This window comes from Tricharina praecox (genome assembly GCF_024521635.1).
Source record: "Tricharina praecox strain CBS 144465 chromosome Unknown BZA05scaffold_13, whole genome shotgun sequence".
NCBI classification, from domain to species: Eukaryota; Fungi; Ascomycota; class Pezizomycetes; order Pezizales; family Pyronemataceae; genus Tricharina; species Tricharina praecox.
Window position 1 is genome coordinate 673,261 of NW_026250415.1, and position 20,738 is coordinate 693,998.

Sequence of the window (20,738 nt, forward strand, 5' to 3'; positions counted from 1 at the left end):
GGGATACTAACTGGTTTTCTGCGGTCATGTCTATACTTTTAGCTTTCTGCTTCTTTGTCGATACCACCTACATTATATTTTGTACATAGACCGGTGGGAATATATTGTTCCGTATTATTAAAAACTTGGTCCCAGTAGAGGCGTGAAGAGTGGTGAAACTTGGGGATAAATCATAGCCACTGCGGGAGTGTTTCGTTGCACGCGAAAGTCTATCATGGAGATCTGGATCCGCTATGTACCAACAGATTGGGTTGGATCCTTCAGATGAGCGGCCACGGATAAAGTACCAGTGGTAAAGTATAGGTGGACAGTGAGCACAGTCGACCCAAAGCTTGGGCAGCGTTTGCCATCGGTGCTTCACCAAAGTTTATCAGTCTGGAGGCAGAGTACGTACGGTTCCTCACAGTCGCCGGCCCGTAACCCCAAATCACAGCCAAGTACTCTGAGTCCTGGGCATCTAAAGGATATCACAATCTTGAATGCGAGCTCCGACGTCTCATTCACTCTCGCATGCACTCACCAAGGTCTCTGACGTTCTATTCACTCTCGCATTCGCAGGAAGGAGATGTTTCTGCAACTTCCCATTCACCCTCACGTCCATCTAGGTACCTCGTTAGAAAATCCTGAGTCACCACGAATCCCGCTCCTCCGTGTATGATGTGAATTTTTGCACTAGCAATGCAAGGTCGTTGCCGGAGAAGAGTACCTACCGTAAGCCTCTCTCAAGTGATACAGAGAGTCATAGCATGCGTGTTAATTAAATGCAATATATTACATGGAAGCGTCCGGTACCCGGCATTTAATCGACCGTAATTCTCCTCCTTAAAGTCCATCTTCATGCCCATCGATCATTGATCACGCCCACCGATAAAACATTCCCGATCACGGCATTCAACGTACCTACAATTGTCAATCAGTCTGTCCGGACCACCAGTCGAGCGCTCCTTCGTAGGCCAAGCCGCGAGGACTCGCATCCCTAAATACCCCTACCTTATGACTTGCATCACTAGTCGCCCCAGATTTTGCCCTTTCTCAACGGTATGTGAGTACTGACGATCCGAATGTCCAAGAAAGAGCCGCAAATCTGATCTAGGGCTTTTACTTAGGGCTTCCTTGCTCTCCGGCTGCTTCGATCACAGTAAAGAGGTCCCGGGACTCTTCGCCTCTTCGTTTATCTGTCTGACGATCCGACGACCTACCCGAGAATCCAGCCACACCCTTCTTTTTTGGATATTAGTTTCCTCTCTACCTCGAATACACACATAATGAACACTCCTCGGGATTCAAAGAAGAACTTCTTTGACGAGCTTCATTCCGTCTACGAAGGCGGCCTAGACGAAGACGAAGATGAAGACGGGCTGTTCAAACTCCCTTTCAAGCGACACTTTGTGCCTCCTTCTGACACAACACGGTCGACACTTCCCGCAGCTCGGCCGCAAACTTCAAGAACACAGTCGGCTCCCACCTCCCAGCCATCGGCTTCGGCAAAATCGCTCCAGGACAAGGTCAGCAGCTCGGATAAGTCCCCGTCAGCCAGACGAGTGAAGACTACTGGTTCTACTTCATCGACTCCAGTAGCATCGCTCAAAGAAAAGGTCGTCAATACTCCACTACTTGTCGAACCTACTACTAGCATTGGCTCGGACAATGTCCGGCCAGCCAAGAGGGCAAAAACTGTCAGCTCCATTTCGGAAACCGGCAGAGCTGTGAAGGGAAAGGCCAAAGAGCCGGTAAAGTCACTGCTCTCGAAGGAGAGATCCGAGGCCTCGGAGTCGAACGAGCAGCTAAAGACCAAGGACCCGAAAGCTGCGTCGAAGCCCGAAGCCGGGCCTGACACGAAGCTGCAACTTCCGGAAAGCTTACGCTTCATCGTTCACGACCGAAAGGCGGCGGGGAAGAAGAAGCCTCCCGCGCCAGTTCGGAAGTCTGGCTTGTTCGACGGCTTGTATTTCTGTAAGCCCCCCATCCCTCCATAATACACCGATTCTCTCTTTGGTACTGACTCCTGGACAGACTTCGTACCCAACAACCTAACCGGCCCCGCGCGCAAGTTCCGGATCCAGCGAGCGAGCGAACACGGTGCCTTCTGTCTGAACTCGTGGCGCGCGGATGCGGTCACACATATCGTAGTGGACCGAACCTACAACTGGTCGCAGCTGCTCTCGCTGGTGAACGCCGAGATTCCCGACAATGTCATCATCGTCAAGGAGAACTATCCTGGCGATTGCATGCAGTACCGGAGAATCTTGGATCATACGCAGGAAATGTACCAGATTACCGGACGGGTGTCGAAGCCTGGGCCTGAGCTGGTGCCGGAGCCGGAGCTGGCTGAAATCATGAACGAGCCGCCATTGAGTTTGAGGATTAAGGAGAGGAATCGCGTTCAGGAGACGCAGAGATTGTAAGTTATCAATCCCCCACCCCACCTCGTAGCAGCTGGCAGTAATATGTGCTGACCGGAGGTAGTCATGAGGTGACCCCTCCGCGGGACATGCGCGAAGAAACCCCTCCTCGAAGGACGTCACAGAAGCGGAAGATACAAAACGACTCGGATTCAGAGGATTCCTAGAGATGCAGTTCGACGGCACGGAGACTTGCTCGAAAGTTTGAACCGGAGCTTCATTCACAGATTTTGGGAGTCAGGTGGTGATAATGCCAGGCTAGCTTTTGGGAATGTCCTGACAGAGTAGATTTCATTGTAAATAGTCGTCTATCACCAGTTCTTATTCTATCCGCTCATGGGTTCGGGCGTCTGTTACAAGTTTCTAATAAGATACGAAAGTGAGGATGAAGGAGTAAGTCGCGAATGTTACATGTATCATTATCTAAACCCCTCAAAGAATCACAAACTCCGCACCCCCAATCGTAATATACTGAAAATAGCCCTTTATGAGATATATCCTCCAGCACCCGATCCCTTCTCAACTAGCCCCGCGCTCGTAGACGCATCAATGAACAGCTCCTGGCACTCCTTAACATCGCCCAGCTCAATCTTTGTCCTCCCCACACTACGCGCGATAACACTCGCCGGCGTCATGAGTTGTAGCGAGTACCGCAGACTGCTCTGGACACCTATCGTGGCAATAGCGTCGATAGCTGGGTCGTCGAGATCGAGCCCTTCCGTCTTTGCGCGTATCCGTACGATCGTCTTGATGTCGTCCGCGCCGTATGGATAAGTCGGGATGATGAGGAGGCGGCCGAGCAGATCGGTGGGGACGCCGTGGGCGGCTTGGATCCCATCTGTGCCGCGGATTGTGCAAACCCCGCGGTTGGAGGCGAGGATGACGATGGGCGAGATCTTGGATTCGAGGGCGCGGTTGAGGTACGTGAAGCATTCGATGTCGAGCATGTGTACCTCGTCGATGAACAGGACTCCGGGAACGAGCTCGGCGACACCCTGGTCGATGTATTTCTCCACCACCTTGTTGATTTCCTCGCGGAGCTTATCCGTGATCTCGGTTTTCTTCGGCTTTGTGAGTTGGCCCATCATGCTCATAATATCCTGGCCTCCCTGCGGGCGGGCATTGGCCACGTCGAGATCGTGAAGTGTCACATCCTGCACTATTTCCTTCTTCTTGTGGACTTCGCCTTTGGGAATGGGGACGTATTCCTCCGCCTCAAGGTCGAATTCCGTGGCGTAGGCATCGCTGCGGCCGACACGCTTTACTGCGCCGGTGTTGGCCTCGATATAGATCACATCGCCGACTGCCACTCGCTCCTTCTGTATGCTCTCGTAGATACTCGGGTCCAACCGCAGCTTCTTCGTTCCCTTGCCGGACTTGAGGCCAACGACGACGTGCGAAATCGTTTTGCCGTAACCACCGAGCGGGTTCTCGGCCTCCTCGGGTGTAAGATCTGTGACCTCGCCTTCGTAGACCTCCTTAGTCTCCTTGACTCTCAGTCCTATAACGCGCACCCATCAAATCAGCACGCCCTCCCAATGAGCACACTCTCCCAACGAACACACTCTCCAGGACATACCGATAGACCTCCTAAAATTCTCCATGAGGGCCTCCGTCTTCTTCACCTCCGCCGAATAGATCTCACTGCCGACAATCGGCCTGAACGGGACCTTCGTCCCCAGCTCCTGCGAGATTGCCAGTGCAAGCGCAGTCTTTCCTGTTCCCGGTCCACCCGCCAGCATTACCGCGCGTCCGCTCATCTTCTTCGCCTTGATAAGATCGACCACCACACCACATGCCTACACGCACAGCACTCACCCGTCAGTGACCACACTACACGGAGGGGCAAGCCAGCTGGAGGAGGAGGAGGAGGTACTTCGCGTGCTAGCTCCTGTCCCACGAACCCGTGGAGGACTTTTTCCGCCGTGCCGTCGGCACGTAGGCCCAGGCCTTTGATGTGTGTGTGCGCTGCCGTGCGGTTCTCGCGCGACGAGCCGGTTTTGACTTCGCTAATTGTGACCATTGCTAACGGACTGTGTGGCGGGAGGAGAGAGACGGGGTATCGTTTGCGGGTTCGTGAGATGTGATGCGGCGGTGATGGTAGTGGGTCGTGTTGGTGGCTTCGAGAAGTGTGTTGTGGATAAAGTTTCACGCTCTCGCTCGTTCGTTCGCGTTTTGGTGCCTGCGGCTCAAGCTGGCCGGAGCAAGGTTAAATCACATGATTCCTTTTATATCCGAGTGCGGCGCCATGATTCAATACTTGATGGAATGTACCCAAGAGTTCAAGTACATAAAATTTCACGACCATTGCTATGCATCGTATCATTGTTTCGCTACCCATTGCCAGCTACGCCAAATTCCCAATCCCAAAGTGAACCAAAGAGACAAAAACATTCATGATCATGTACTCAATAACTTCTCCTTGTTCTCCTTGATCCATTCTATTGCGCTTTCACTGTCCTTTTCTGGGTTCTCGAGCTGCCACTCCATCAGGCGGTTCAGTGCGCCCATCAGCCAGGGCCCAGATTTCTCCTGGCCCAGTGCAGACATCAGTTGTTTCCCCTGTAGAAGTGTTAGCTAGTGGCGCCACGGGGAGAATAAATGTTGTGCTCACATTGAGGACTGTCTTGAAAGCATGAGCTTCCTCTAAATCCATGTCCTTGATCTGTGACAGAAACGTGCTATACTTCACCAGCACCTCCTGCGTTCGATCGGGACCACCCTCCTTCCAGTATGGTATTGCCTCCAGCATCAACGCGCACAAATACTGACTCCTCCATTCGGCACCCAGCTCGCGTATAAACATTCCAACTTGGCTTCTGCTCAGCCCGACTTTCTGCACGACCTCCTGGATCATACTGTAGTTCCTGTATGAGCTGATGATGATATTGTTGATCTTTGTCATCATCCTAAGCCCCTCCCTTGCGGCGGTTGCGGCCGCGGGGATGTTCTTCCTCGTGTCCACGCCCGGGAACAAGTGCCCAGCCCAGGGACTGAAAGATGCGAGTAGCCAGGCGACGTATTGATCGTGCTTGTCAACGGCGAGAGATTGGAGATTGGTGCAGTCGGGTGATGTCAGGATATGCTGTAGGACTGCAGTGGCGAGAGACAGGTTCTCTACTGGAAGGGTTGGGAGGGCATCGATTGGCGGGGTGAAGATGGCATCGAAGAGGGTAAGGGAATCCATTAGAGTGAGTGCCCGGTACGGGTTTGGTCCTGTAATACTGGGTGAGCCGTGGATTCAGAGGTCAATATTGTGAGTTAAAAACCTTGGAGCATCTTTTCGATCTCAACACCGATCCTTTCTCGCGAAATCTTCATGCGAAGAGCCTTCTTGATCTCAGGATCCCGCATGGCTTCCTTAGCTTCATCCACAATCTCAAAGTTGAGTCTACTCGAGAATCGGAGTAGACGGAGAACCCGTAGAGGATCGTCGTTGAAGGTCTGGAACGGTGGAAGCGGCGTCCGTATCACCTTGTTCTTTATATCTTCCAAGCCCCTCTCCGTAAAGTCCTCGATCTGCTGCGTGTGGATGTTATAGAAGAGGGCATTGATGCAGGCATCGCGACGCAGAGCGTCTTGGACGGGAGTCCCGAACTCCTCCAGGATGTGTTAGCAACGCATGAGGGCAGGTTAGGACAGCTTGCAAACAAACCATCTGCGGAATCCGACTGTCCTCCGAGTAGGTCTCGCTTCTCAGATTGACAAAGTCAATATCCAAGCTCAGGATCTTGGTAGTGGCCGTTTCCAGATGTTTCGACTTCTCGGGATTGCTTTCGACCTTGTGGATATTGCGCGTTGGGATATCGTAGGCATCATTGTGTTCGGTAAGAAACTCCTGCATCCTCGTCGCGAAATCAAAGCCGGTCATCTTGTTGATTCCGACATCTATGTCATGGCTTTGCTGTCCGATCAACTTGTCGCGGACCCACCCACCGGTAAAGCGCAGTATGAGCGGCTCGTCGTGTTCCGCGCGGCCGGCATCGATCTCGGCGGCAACATCGACAAGGAGTTTGCGGACTCTCTCCTCTTCGGGGGTCAGAACGATTGTGGAGGTGGGGATCGCGGCGGTGGACATGGCGGCGGACAAGGCTGTGATGGCGGGGTTACGACAACGGCGTTTAGCTGCACGCTGGTGAGGGTGGTCCAGCGCTGAGCGGCCCGACAATGTTCGTGTCAAGTTGTTAATGGTGGGAGAGAAGGACCGGAAGAGGCACTGCTGCGGGCGATATAGGGACGAGAGGAGAAAATGAGTCAACCTCATAACATCTGTGCTGCGATTCCGAATGACTCCCTGTGGCTCACTACTCTAATGGTCGGTAGAGTTAGAGAACTTCTACAGCGTCATAACGTGATTACTGCAGCTAATGTCACGTGAACAGGCCCTCCAGTTAACATTCCCCAGCTCCAGATCGAAGAGAGTGAAAGAGAAAGAGAAGAGAAGGAGTGGCCCAGCAAATGACTGAGCCAAAGAGCTATGAAAAGCCCAAAAAACAATAAGAATGAAACGGTGTATTCTACGTTTAAACGGCGGCATTCTCGGTATACATACTTTGACACAAGATTAATCAGGAAGTTAAAACCCAAGCTGAGAACTATTATTGATGCTGGGTATGGACAACAATAGAGAGGCGAGAGGAGAAAAAGACGGTGAGGAAGTAGGGATATCAATCATGGTGAGTGATATGGGTACACGGTCTAGAGTACCTAGTTTACCGTGTTTTCGTCACTCTACCCGCCTGGTTAATACATCCCACGCGTGGTTCGGATGATGCTGGTTGCTCGTTAACGCTGGTTGGCGCTTTTAACTTCACTCCATCCCGAACGCAGAACGACAACCCCACAATTCGTCCCTCGTTCTCTTCTCGCTTTCAACCCACCACACCGACCGCCATCCGCCACGACGATTCTCCGCCGACACACGTCCAACACCCCACCAACATCATCCCCGCTTCACCCCCTCTTCGGTGACCGCATTGGCCCTTTACCTAATCGATCCCCGCCTCTCAGCTTTCAGCTCGAAGCTTGACTCCACACCACGCGATATTCGATCTCCGTGATATGGACGTCAAACCTGATTCCTTGGAACGCCATATCGATACCGGCAGCGTCTGAATTGCCCTCCCCCTCGCGCGTACCATACGATATCTCCTCACACCATAATCAATTGAAACACCCCCGCGCCACAACACCTACAAATCATACAACTACCATAGTACCTGCGACATGTCTTCGCAAATTACTCGTGCCCGTAAGCGTATGTTGTTACTACTCGGAGGTGGGACGTGGGTGCCACGCTCGGTTCGCTGATATCAGGTTGCAGGGGAACTACGAACTCTCAACCAGGCCGCCTGGGAAGGAGACAAAGGTACGGCCCCACCTCGTTTCATAATCTCGTGTACCACCAGGGTAACTCATGGTTCATTGGTCATCCGCACACAGGCGTGTTCAAGGTAGCCGGATCCCTCGATTCGTCGCTCAAGAAAAACACCGCCGTGATCAAGCGGTTGCGTACTTCCTTGATCTCGGAGTCCCAAGCCGCACTCCTAAAGGATATCCAGACCACGTCGTTGGAGAAATACCTTCCCGAAGTCATCTCCGCCGTTGCCGAAGGACTGCAGAAATCGAAAATTGCCGATACCGGTGCTATCGTCGAGGTCGTCTCTGCCCTGCACCAGCGCTTCCAAAGGGACTTCACGCCGAAGCTTACCTTTGCTCTCGCGAAGGGACTGGCAAACCCCCGGGCTGAAGTGCTGAAGGGACTGTCTCCGGAACAGAGGGAACGTGAGGAGAAGGAGAGATTGGCTAGACAGCGGTCTTTGCTGAGGATCGGTGTCGAACTGTGGCTTGTCGGCGTCATCAGAACGGTGCAAGACGCAGAGGACGGATCTCTACTCAAGAATGGGGCTGCCGGAACCACTACGAAGGTTGCTGCACCTATTCCGAAAAAGGAATCTGGGGATATAGAACCCTTCCCTTTGGAAGTCCTCAAGGAACTCTTGGGCAGGGATAAGGAGCACATAAACCTGCCTTTGGTGGTCCTGTTCGTCAAGCAATTCGCATATGATGTCTTAGGATTGAAGGCACGTAACTCGGCACGGAAGACTGTGGAAGAGGATGGTGCAACAAACGCTACAGTAACGGAGACGAACGGAAAGATCAAGGAGGAAACAGGAGAGAAGAACGACATCGATCCCAATGACCCTCCGCTTACACCCCCGGAAGTTCAGCAGCGCTTCAAGAACATCCTTACCCGCTACATGGACTCGGTCAAGTCTCACATCGTGCGTGATCACGAGCGCCTCCAGACACAGTCCGCTCGCAATGCGGAAGCATACATCAAATCCGGAGAGATTTTCGAGGACCGGCAGGCCAATTACGAAAAGCTTGTTAAGCTCCAGGAGAAGTTGATTGCAAATGCTCAGGTTGTGGCGGATATCGTAGGACTCGAGATGCCAGATCTCCCGGATGATCGCAATGACGAGGGCGTGAAGGACAGCATTATTAGGGAGGGAAGCAGCATGTTTGCGAATAAGGGTGAAGAGGGAAAGAACGGAATCTGGGAGGACGAAGACCAGCGGAGGTTCTATGAGGATTTGATCGATCTCAAGGGCAAAGTCCCCACAATCCTGCTTGAGGATGGAAAGAAGAAGAGGAAGGATGGGGACCCCAAAACCGAGGATGAAATCAAGAGCACTGGGGATGAGGCAGCAGACGCCGGCAGAGACGATCAAGAAGTGGTGGCGAATGGTGAGACGGAGGAAGACAAGAAAGCCGCCGAAGATGCTGCCAGCACTGTCATTGTCAACAAAACGATTGGCGCTCAGGTGGACGCGCTGCTATTGCGGCTTCCGGATCTCAACAATCGGGACATGATCGACCAAGCTGCCATTGATTTTTGCTTCCTCAATTCCAAAGCGTCCAGGAACAGGCTCATTCGTGTTCTGCAAGAGGTTCCCCGCAGCCGCCAGGACTTGTTGCCAGCTTATTCTCGTCTCACGGCAACCCTCAACAGGTATCTTCCCGACATTGGCAAAGCCCTGGTTGAGCATCTTGACAAGGAGTTCCGCTCTCTTCAGAGACGCAAGGAGAAGGATCTCTCGGAATCCCGTGCTCGGAATGCTCGTTACCTCTCCGAGCTGACAAAGTTTGGAGTGGTCCCTGAGCATGTCATCTTCCATTGTCTCAAGGTGGCACTCGAAGACTTCCATCGCACCAATATCGAGATTATCTGCCATATCCTTGAAACCTGCGGCAGGTACCTCCTTCGAACTGCTGAGACAGGACCGCGGATGGCCGCGTTCCTCGAGACGCTCAAGAAGAAGAAAGATGGTGTCCATCACCTTGGACAGCAGGAACGTATCTCAATTGAGAATGCCTTCTACTATGTCAACCCTCCAGAGAGACCCGCCATCGCCCAGAAGGAGCGTTCCATTATGGAGCTTTTCGTCCGCAAGTTGATCTACCTGGATCTCACCAAGCGCAACTACGTCAAGATCCTGAAGCAGCTACGCAAACTCCATTGGGAAGATCCTTCAATCGTCAGCATGCTGAAGAAGGTATTCACCAAGGTTTGGAAGGTGCGATATAACAATATCCACATCCTCGCTATTATTGTTGGCGCCTTGAGCCGTTACCATCAAGATTTCGCATATGGAGTCATTGACGAAATCTTGGAGCAAATCTCGGTTGGACTGGAAGAAAACAACTTCAAGCATAACCAGAGACGTGTCGCGCAAGTCAAATATCTCGGCGAATTGTACAATTATAAGATGGTCGATTCCCCGGTTATCTTTGATGCCTTATACCGCATCGTCACCTTCGGGCACGAAGGCGGTATGCCAAAGCCGGGAGTACTCTGCCACTTGGATCCGCCCGACGATTTCTTTAGGATCAGGCTTGCATGCTCTCTCCTCGACGTGTGTGGCGCCTGCTTCGACCGCGGCACCGCCAAAAAGAAGTTGGACTTTTTCCTTGCGTTCCTGCAGTACTACTACCATACGAAGGACCCTGCTCCAATGGATATCGACTTCCTGCTGCAGGATACCCTCGCCGCTTTGAGGCCATCAATGGTGATGCCCGCTACCCTTGAGGAGGCTGGAAAGGCTTTTGAAGAGGCCGTTGCAAAAACCTACAAGAAGACCGAGATGGACAAGAATGCAGCCGCCGAGCAGGAAGAGGCTGAAGAAGAGTCTAACTCTGACGACGATGAGGGAGAAGGAGAGGACGTGGAGCTCCGGGACGAAGATGACGTAGCCGTGTCTGACGGCGAAGAGGGTGAGGAAGGGGAGGAGGGTACGGCTGCCGCAGGCCCTCAGAGTGATCCATCCAATCACTCTTCCGACGAAGAGGAGGAAGAAGACATTGTCGTCACTAGGGAACAGCAGTTAGATCCTGAGGCTGAAGCCGAATTCGACCGCGAATTTGCCAAGATGATGTCGGATTCCTTGGAAAGCCGTAAGTTCGATAGGAAACCTGTCTTCGACGTGCCTCTCCCAATTCGCAAGGGCACCGGCATGCTTTCGCGTGAGAACACTATCGAGAGCGAGACCGGCGAACCGGAACAACCGGAGGAGAAGGGGACGATGATGTTCAGTCTATTAACCAGGAGAGGTAACAGACAGCAGACTAAGATGGTTGCCCTGCCTAGTGACAGCGGCTTTGCCCTGGCCATGAAGGATAAGCGGGAGAAGGAGCGAGAGGAAAAGCAGAAAATCAAGGAATTGGTCATGAGCTATGACAGAATGGAAGACACTGCTGAACTCGACGGTATGTTCTCCTCTATCTTTGTTTGGTGGGTAAGGAAGGCTAAGCATGTGTCACAGCACTCGACAAACACGCTGCTCTCAACGGCTATCACGTCAAGACGGACTCCAAGGCGGTCAGAGGCCAACCCAGGGGCCGTAAACTGTCCATGAGCGACGTTAACTGGTACGACGCCAAGAACGCGCGTCCCCACCCCCAAGATAGGGCCAGGCTCAGCAGTGCTCCTCAACCTGTTCCTCTCTGTCGGCGTCCCCCTCCCCCTCCCCCAGCCAAGAAAAAAGAAGTCAAGAAACCTAGCGGCCCCCGCGGTCGCGAGGGACGAGTGACCAAAGCCGACAAGAGGAAGAGGGAGACACCCCAAGCGCCTGGTCCGATCGGAATGGGTGGTGACGACTTGTCCCTCCTCAGTCTATACGATTGCTAAAACTTGTTATTAATCCATAGGACCTAAAGGAAATCGGGAGGATAAACGAATTGCGGGAGGGAGGATATATCCTTCTATATGACATCATTCATATGCTGCTGCTGCTGCTGCGTGCGGCGGGGGGCGGTTCCCCAGACGGTCGAACGGTCGAACGATACGGACGGCTACAACTACTACTACTGCTACTTGCTACTAGAAGAATCTCGAAGCCTAGGATATGGATAACGGAACAGATGATTGGTGGATGGATGGAGAAAAGATGGGAGGTGAAAGTAAGAGTGTGAGAAAATTCGAAAATTCGTTGACTGGTAGGTACGCCTCAATTCGGGGGGAGGATGGGCGGGAGATGGACCACAGGTCGACCGAACGGAAGAAAGCCTAGGGTGTGCCGTGCCCCCAGCCAACAATAGCAACATGTTTGGTTTTCACTGGCGGCGACGATGGTGGCGGGCGGGCGGGCGGGCGGGCGGGCGGGTGGGTGGGTGTGCGGGTGGGTGGGTAGGATATGGGCCCTATTTGCTCTTGCTCTTGCTCTTGCTCTTGCTCGACAATCTACTGTGCTTTGCTTTGCCTTGCCTTGCTTGCTTGCCTGCTAGTTGTGAATTCGGGGGCTTTGTTCGGTTTGGGGAGGGATTTCCGTTGAATTTTTTCTACTATCTGCTTGCTTGCTTGTTCGTTCGTTAGGTCCTTGCTTTGAGTTGCGCTTCCTTCATCTTTTGAAATTTCACTTTTCTGGCTCGTCGAGGTCTCTTTTCGTGAAGGTTTGCGGGTTTTGAAGTGATATGTGATTTGAACTGTGATTGATTCGTCCGGCGAATGCTCTGCGCGTCACTCGGATTTACGATGCTGGTCTGTATGCACTTTCCGTCCGTCCGGTTGTTCCGGTGAGTATCAAACGTTTACAGGGGGCACCATTATTGATTCGATGGTTTGGTTGCGGGGGTGGGATGGGATGGGATGTGATGGGATGGGAGGAACGGGGTTATGAGGGGTAAGTATGTAAGTAAGCTGCTACCGGTAGATATATGAAATATGAGGAGGGCTGTTGAGAGTGGCGTGGAGTGTGGTGTGGAGTGGAAGGGGGTCACGGGAAATTGTGGAGGGTTTGGAGGGTTTGGAGGGTTTGGAGGGAGATGGTATATAACGCGCTCTCAACAGCTCATCAATCAGCTCAGTCGATTTTAAGTTCGAGTTCGAGTTGGACGAAACGAACGAACGAATGAACGTCACATCTCATGTCATCTCATCTTAACTTAGGCATGTCCGGTTACATCACATCCCCTCGACCTCAACCTGAAGCCGACGCTGAAGTGCACGAGGTAGTAGGTGGTATGCGCAGCCTGTTGCACCCCCATTGACGTCGGTATCCCAGCCTGGTTGAAACTCCCAGCCTTCATTAACTGTACCGTACTGTACCAGGTAGCACATACCCCGAACCGGCGTTTAACTACTTGAGAGTCGACGGATCACGGCGGGTTGGAATGACAACTTTGTCACATACACTCACTGAGACTCTCTGAGCCCTGTGGAGTTTCCCCTCCGCTCTCATACACTTCCCTCCCATCCCCTCTCCCCTCCTCTCCCTCGGACATCGGGACATCGAACGTCCACTGGCACTTGCTTACGTGCGAAAGCGGCAGCGCCCATTCCATTCCATTCAGTTCTGCCCGACCCTCCGTCCGTCCCATTTTCTCCTCTATATATATGAAACGAAACCCCGAACCCCCGGGGGAGGGGAAGAGGTAATATATCCACGACAATCACGGTGTGTAAACAAAGGACCGGGCTGAGTTGGGGAAGGGCTGGGCTGGGGCTGGGGAAGATTGTCGTCAGGGAACAGGAACAGGAAACGTCGTATTTGATTTGCAGGGATTGCATTTTGGTCGGGGGAGGGTGCGCGGACGGCGGCAATGGCGGTAAGAACGATGACGGTGACGGTGATGGTGGTCTCGGCGGGTTCGATAAACGTTGCGAAGGGTCCCCCACCGAGTTGGCGGGCTCATTTCACGGAAGTCTGTATCGCGCGGGGGGGAGTGAGCGGGGGAATTTCACGTTATCGGGAGTCCGTATCGCGCGCAGGGGAGGGGGAGATTTGACGTCCATAACTAACTACGGACATCATCTCACTCATCTCCTCCCCATTCGAATTTCGGGGACCATACACCGTGATTCGGGGGGCCAAACCCGATGCGGTCGCCTCAACGTTGAAATGTTCTCTGTTTCTATCATACTTTTATGTTTGTCGGGTCGGTCGGTCAGTCTCTTGATCAAGACATCAGGCACCGGGAATTAGTTATCAACACCGCGGAGGTAGTTTGAGGTTGTTCAGTCTGAAGAACACGGGCTGCTTTTCTTTCGTGTTTCTTTCTACCTATTCAATTCAATCAGTCTCACCAGTTGCCTGTACCCGTCGAAGGTCTCTCAGTACTCTCTTATAGATATCTCTACGGCTGGATTAGGATCCGGCTTCAGTATCGGGCCGGAGAACGAGAACAAACTCGGCAGAGGCGGCGGCGGGAACCGGCTGCAGCTTTCTCACAGATCCCGGGTCTTCGGTCCAGCGTCTAAAACGGAGTCCAGACATCGATCGTGCTTGAGCCTCCCGGTCCCCGGATATCCCCGAGCTCAACACTACTGGTATGTATGCGACTGCGACTGCCTTCTTGCTGCTGCACCCTGCGTCGAAATTGAATATCCAGATCCGCTAGTTCGTAGGTGGTGGTGGTGATGGGTTCTCCATCTCCGCATGGAATGTAGAGTATCGTGGTCGCCGCCGTTTGCACATACCCTACAGAGGGGACGACCTGCCTTCGACGCATCGAATTGGCAGTATGATATGTATATAGGGATGGGAAGAACGGAGCGGGGGTGGTTAAGTACACAAAGGGTTTGGGTCGGTCGCTTATTTGATGGCGCGATGCCCAACTACTCTAGCTGGAGCAGACTGGTTGAGCACTCTAAGTTCGACGCAGGGGGTTGTGTGTGTGCTTGTGCTCTACGTTAGAGGCTCTACTCTAGTTGCTTTGAGGTTTGAACTCGTGGTCACTCCGCTGAACTACGATGAACTCGAAGAAAGAAAGAGGGGGGGAAGTTAGAGAGGAGCCAGAGAGAGATGCAGATGCCGCTTCACCCGCGTGCGCACCGTGCACCTGCCAGGCGAGCTGATTGGCGATTGCGGGCACTGGGCGTAAGTTCTTAGTCAGCGTTGCTTGCTCGTTACTCGCTCGCTGCCGATCGTCGTCGTCGCGCTGGGAGTGGGATGCAACTTGCAAGTCGTGAAGCAGGTACGGATTGGGCGGAAAAAAGGAAGCAAAAAACAAATGCATTCTGAAGAGTTTTGACTGGCTTGCTGAGTGATGATGCAGCGATTCGACTGCTTGGCTGCCATTCGCTCTTCCATCCAATAATCCTCAAGCCCAGCAAGCAACCCCTCCACCCCTTGCGAATCACGGCCTCATCACCGCGAACGCCCTGCAGCTCTGCTCCTCCTCTTCCTCTTCCCCATCCTCCTCCTCCACTTCTCCATTCACACCCCCTCCCCCTCCGCTAGATAGCGATAGTTATCTGGAATCTTCAGATCTCACCGGACTCGTGTATCGCACACGTAACACTCCCTCGCCCCCATCCGCCTGCTTACTTGACGCGAATAACTCATCATCAGCCTTCCCATCCCTCCATCCCTCCATCCCTTCCCCCATCATCTGCGGCCTTCCTTCTGCACCTGTATTAGAATACCGGCCGACAGCGCCCTAAGCAGGAGGCAACCCACCATATACAGCGCTACCTCTCATTCCGACCGCCACCTATCCCCGCCTGTCGTCTAGGTATCCCCGCCCGCCCCCCGCCACCACTACCACCGCCGTCGCCGCCGCCCGTGCTTCTCTACGTTCCTTTACACCCCCCTACTAGTTACTCTGTCCGCCGATGGGCTCGTAGCTCCATCAAATCTTCAGGGGCCGAAGTTGATACATTCTGTACCTGAAGTGCTCATTCTCCCTCAAACCTCGGCCATCTCCCTCCCTCCCTCCCCGTCCCGCATCGCGACCCTGGCTCGTCAACGTGAGACTGCCCCTGCGACGACACCAATTCAATTATTTCCCAGTCCAATCCCTTCTCGGCCACAACCCGTTTAGCTGCACCTTACCGTCAACGTTGCTCCTTCTACGCCAACTGATCGCCGGTCGCCCAGAGTGAGAGAGCCTTTCCTACATACTACTGCTACTACCACCAGCCATCAACTCCTAGCATCCAATTTACTCGAGTCGTCCTCTTACTCCTCCTCATCAACTTCTCCTCTTACTACTACTACTGCTACCAATACTATTACTACTACTTCTTCTCCTCCTGTTCCTCCTCCCCTCTTCCGACAAACTCCCCCCGCTTTACGAACCCTCACGAACGCACGCCCGCTCGCCTACGTACCTGAAACAGTCGTATTCCCACCCCCCTCCCCTCCCCCCCCCCCCCCCCCCCCCCCCCGAATCGGACTTTCATCTCCAGCTTCGTCGTCGTCGTCGCGATCAGCTCCACGGACAAGATAGAGAAAACAGAAAGAGATATTCACGCTGGTTCCCATCGAGACTTATACTCTCGAAGGATTCTGTGAGGCTCCGTGAGTCTGCTGTGTGGGCTGGAAAGGTTCAGGACAAAAGAGACAGCCGGGTATATATAACTCGCGATGGAGTCCCCACCCGGCACGCCATTACTCGAGGAAGACGAGGAGGCTGTGCCGTGCAAAGGATGTAACAACGTATGCATTCGAACGTATTCCCACACGTAGGATGACATCTGGTCACTGACTGAGGCGGGGGATCTTGGTGCAGGTTCTGGAAGAGGGAAAAGCGTTCGAGCTCGGTCAGTCAGCCCCCTCTCATCCTCCCCCCTCACTCCCCCGTTCGATGCGGGAACACTACACTCGGCTTCTACCGCACCTACAGCACAACATCCCGTTTGCAATGCTCGTACTGACGGCTGTATAGCTGGTAATCGCTGGCACATAGAATGTTTCCGGTGTAATAGCTGTGGCACATTACTCGATTCCGACGCCAACCTTCTACTGCTCGGAGATGGATCCCTCATCTGCAACAGCTGTACCTACAGCTGCACCGCTTGCGGCAACAAGATCGAAGATCTCGCGATCCTTACCGGAGACCAGGCGTTCTGTGCGGGCTGCTTCAGATGTCGGAATTGCAAGCGCAAGATCGAGAATCTGAAATATGCGCGGACATCGCAGGGAATCTTCTGTATGACCTGCCACGAAATATTGATGGCGCGGCGAAAGAAACGTCCAAAACCGACCATGACCCAGACCCAGAGGCCAACGCCGTCAGTGTCGCCGATGTTGGCCCTGGACAAGGCACTTCCTTCCGTCCCGCCGCCACAAGACGATGACCCCGTGGAGCTACCCGTCAACATACCTCGTTCCGAGCTGGCGGCCAATCCAGCCCCTCGCCCCTCGACCAGCCGGACTAACTCGTCGAGAACCAATCCCACACCTGACCAGCTGTCGCCGATGGCATTTCAGCCTTCTGGGGGTAACATTCGTCTCCTCCCGAGTGGTAAGAGCTTCCCCGCTGACTGTGCAGATCATCTCCGTACGCCTAGGACGAACAAGCGTCACTCGCAGATGTCACTCGATATGCTTCAGGGAGCGCAGGACTACTCGTTTATACCTCTCGTCCTCGATAACTCTCCCGGCCACACTCCCGGCCACACCCCCGGCCACACCCCCGGGCACACTCCAGCTCAACTTCCAAGCACCTCTTACAGCAGGTCGAACGTGCTCGATCGGGGGCCGCATCATGACCGGGCAGAGCTTCCTAGGCAGGAGCGGAAATCGTCTACGGACACGTCACACTATGAGATGCGCGGCTCAATACCGCACATTGCCACGCAGGACAAGAGCTACGAACTCCCGGTTGCAATGGACAGGAGGGACATCCCCCGGATCTCCCATGACTACGAAAGGCCTTCAGATATTAAGCAGATCTCCCGCTCCGATTCTTCGCTCAATAAGTCGGATGCGCAGGCTCCAAAGATCGAAATTAACACGAATTCCAGCGGCTTCAAGCTTGGGGAGGTACCGAGGGAGAGGAAGAGGTCGATTGGCAATCTTAGATCTCCCGAACTCGATGAACTGCAAGAAAAGTTCAGGGCTATAACCTCCTCGAGGCCTGTCAGTTCACAGACCACGTCTTCACAGAAAACGCTTGATGCGGCTTCTCTGCCTCCTCGGGGGGATTCATTCCGACCGCCAGTGTCGCGGAAAGAAGTCCCAGCCCCCGTAAGAGGCAAATCCTTCGATTCGACTCTCACTCCATTGTCTCCAGGTCGTTCGTTACATAGCCAGGCCGCATCGAGTTCGTCTACCATGACAGCGGTCGAGTTGCCAGGAGATGACAGCAGTGTGGGAACCAGAAGGGATGGATCATCCCCACCGCAGCGACCTTCGACCGCCCAGGATAGTGGCTTCAGTCCGTCCCATAACTCGGAATCGGAAATGTCACCATCCCTCCCTCCACTCAACAAGTCGTCCATGGCTGGACTAGGATTCGATGACGAACTTAAAAGGGTATTTGGCGGTGGCTCCAGTGATCCAGGCCTCAGGAGGGTTTCTAACGCGGTAAAGCATGGGAGGAGTCTTAGTGAAGCAGCCAGGTCGCCATATTCCCCCGGAGCCGGACTGCAATACGGAGAATCGCCGGAAACTAGAGACGACGTGACAACCCTTAAGCAGGAACTACGGCGCTCGACCCAGCGCATCGTCGAATTGGAGGCCAAACTCAATGTTCGTATAATAGCGGATCCCACCCCACTGACCCGCCGCTCCGTCGCTGACAACTCGTTTAGAACAATGTGTCGGCCAAGGCACTGGAACACAACATCCAGGAGAAGCGGAATACTGTTGCCCTGCTAGAAACGGAGAGAGAGGCCTTCTTGCGCGAGTTGATGGTGATCAAGGAGAGACTGGATGCTTCCAAGGAGGGGTACGTCAAATTCCGCCGGCCAAAAGCGCGCGCACGTGACTGACGCATTTACACAGCAAACCCGTCAACTTTGACGAATTAAAATCGGATCTTATCCGCGGCTTGACCGTGGAGCTGGAAAGTCTTAAGGAGACCTTGAGGTCTGACATCCAGGCTCTGGTGTCTCAGCGGGACCAATTGTTGGACGATGTTGAGAACTTTGGCCGCCTGCGTGAACAAGCCATCCAGGAAACCGAGCAACTCAACATGAAGAATGCGCAGTTGGCAGACCTCAATAACGAGCTAACCCGACGTATCCAAGGCCAGTTCCAAGCCAATAAGGTTCCCGGTCTTGGGATCTACGATGGGACCAGTATCGACGCGTTGGATATAAAGGACTTGGACAAGCGGGCGACACCGGCAGCTCCCACGCCTTCCTTGGCAACCATCGGCGTGCCGTACAGCGAGACCTCGGAGGGTCCCGAAGTATTTGTAGCGCAAAAGGTTTCCACGTTTAAGAATGGTGCCCAGCAAAAGAAGTTCTTCTGGAAGAAACCCGGTGCCACGATCATGAAGGGTGCCAACAAGATCAATAGGGTCTTCACTGCGGACCAGGAGGCTACAAATGGATACGATTCTTCCAGCATGAAGTCGCACGGGGGGATAGGAGGGACGGAGAAACTTTTTGGTGGTGGGCAGAAGAAGTGGGGCAAAAACCACAAGGCCGGTTCTGCCAACGGGAATGGGGGCCCCCAGGAGGACGGACATGGTATGTTTATTGCGTTTCGATGACTGACAGGACAATGCTGACCCCATCTAGTGGCCATTTTTGGAGGCGATCTTGGAGCACGAACAGCGTTTGAGGATGCCAAAATACCGATCATCGTCCAGAAATGCATCCAGGAGGTGGAGATGCGCGGCATGGACTATGAGGGTATCTACCGGAAGTCGGGCGGCACGACTCAGATGCGACAGATTCAGGACGAGTTTGAGCGCGGAGACGATGTGCAATTCAGTCCGGATCTCGATATCTGCAGTGTCACCAGTGTTCTGAAGCAGTACCTTCGTAACCTACCAAATCCGCTCATCACGTACGAGGTCTACGACCGGTTTATTGAAACGAGCAGTGAGTGCAGCTCTGCTCCCCCTGGTGCTCTGGGCTGTCGTTGCTGACGAGTGATCGCTCTAGACATATACGAAGAGGATAAACGCGTGGAAGCCCTCAAGGGTATCACAGAAGATCTGCCGCCGGCACATCGTGACGTGCTACAGTTCATCATATTCCATCTGGCCAGGTTCGATCGCTGCTCCCGTTGCTATTGATTCCAACCGGACGAGTACTGACGAGATGAATAGGGTTGCTGCCAGAAAAGAAGAGAATCTGATGAACACACGCAACCTCGCAGTCGTGTTTGCGCCCACCTTACTCCGACATCTCTCGGACGAGCGGGAGATGTCTGACATGCACACAAAGAACAACGCCGTGCAATTCCTGATCGATTACAATGAAGCAATTTTCTAGCAGCTTCGTTTTGGACTTTATGATTTTTTGGGGCGGGAGGTGTAGTGCCAGGGTGAGGCGTTTTCTTCGACTTCTTTTTCTGTATAATGATTTTTCTTCTTCTTCCGGTGTTTGTGTATCCCCTCCAGTTGTTCAGAGATACCATGATTACCACTAGCACTACCACCACTACCACCACCGCTATCACCCCCACCACTGCCGTTTTGCTTCCTCTCCGTTTAATCTACCTACTCCAATATCTATCTACCTACCCGCTTTTTGGTGTTTATCTCTTGTCTGATCTGTTTGGTGTTGGGTGTGGTTTTTGGGGATGAGGGTTGGGGGGTTTTTGGAGTGTGAATGGAGTGAAATGAGTCATAGATGTTGTGTGGTGCTCGCGTTTGCTCGAAACGCATTGGAACTCGAGGTGTATTGCGGGTGAGAACATGTGAGGCAGTGGTCACCACTGGGTGTCTGGGAAGCAACTACACGGCAACTACACGCGGCAACTACACGCGGCGATGGATACAAGACCCGCGCGCCCATCGTAGCATACAAGTCCACAACCCCACAATCACTCGTCCTCTGTTTGCCTCTTTTTCCAAAGGGTTTTAAGTACGGACTCACTGTAATCACTCGTTTGACATTTTAACGTGGTCGAGAAGACACGTAAGATATCA

At 53.4% G+C, this 20,738-nt stretch overlaps 5 protein-coding genes across 5 annotated transcripts; 3 read left to right on the forward strand and 2 right to left on the reverse strand.

Annotated features, from left to right (window-relative positions):
* The first annotated feature begins 1,021 nt into the window (after positions 1-1,021).
* BZA05DRAFT_55939 (uncharacterized protein) lies at positions 1,022-2,728 on the forward strand. Its single transcript, XM_051488424.1, has 5 exons — positions 1,022-1,038; positions 1,107-1,730; positions 1,797-1,953; positions 2,014-2,401; positions 2,467-2,728. The coding sequence occupies exons 2-5, from the start codon at positions 1,266-1,268 to the stop codon at positions 2,567-2,569; spliced, it is 1,113 nt and encodes a 370-aa protein (XP_051339195.1). The 5' UTR covers positions 1,022-1,038; positions 1,107-1,265; the 3' UTR covers positions 2,570-2,728.
* A 159-nt stretch (positions 2,729-2,887) lies between these two features.
* On the reverse strand, positions 2,888-4,425 carry BZA05DRAFT_338212 (TIP49 C-terminus-domain-containing protein; the record flags this gene model as incomplete). The annotated part of the gene is made up of 3 exons (XM_051480881.1): positions 2,888-3,903; positions 3,982-4,201; positions 4,279-4,425. The coding sequence occupies 3 exons, from the start codon at positions 4,423-4,425 to the stop codon at positions 2,888-2,890; spliced, it is 1,383 nt and encodes a 460-aa protein (XP_051339196.1).
* A 377-nt stretch (positions 4,426-4,802) lies between these two features.
* Positions 4,803-6,480, reverse strand: BZA05DRAFT_337958 (uncharacterized protein; the record flags this gene model as incomplete). Its single annotated transcript, XM_051480873.1, has 4 exons — positions 4,803-4,964; positions 5,017-5,618; positions 5,672-6,002; positions 6,058-6,480. 4 exons carry the CDS (start codon positions 6,478-6,480, stop codon positions 4,803-4,805), a joined length of 1,518 nt encoding a protein of 505 aa, XP_051339197.1.
* Positions 6,481-7,160: 680 nt separating this feature from the next.
* On the forward strand, positions 7,161-12,044 carry BZA05DRAFT_399385 (putative nonsense-mediated mRNA decay factor). Its single transcript, XM_051483800.1, has 5 exons — positions 7,161-7,659; positions 7,726-7,770; positions 7,845-11,171; positions 11,228-11,333; positions 11,613-12,044. Exons 1-5 carry the CDS (start codon positions 7,629-7,631, stop codon positions 11,617-11,619), a joined length of 3,516 nt encoding a protein of 1,171 aa, XP_051339198.1. The 5' UTR covers positions 7,161-7,628; the 3' UTR covers positions 11,620-12,044.
* A 4,022-nt stretch (positions 12,045-16,066) lies between these two features.
* BZA05DRAFT_56001 (uncharacterized protein) lies at positions 16,067-20,212 on the forward strand. The gene is made up of 9 exons (XM_051488425.1): positions 16,067-16,342; positions 16,416-16,446; positions 16,572-17,126; positions 17,178-18,379; positions 18,442-18,578; positions 18,635-19,326; positions 19,378-19,683; positions 19,747-19,852; positions 19,914-20,212. Exons 1-9 carry the CDS (start codon positions 16,271-16,273, stop codon positions 20,077-20,079), a joined length of 3,267 nt encoding a protein of 1,088 aa, XP_051339199.1. The 5' UTR covers positions 16,067-16,270; the 3' UTR covers positions 20,080-20,212.
* Positions 20,213-20,738: the final 526 nt, after the last annotated feature.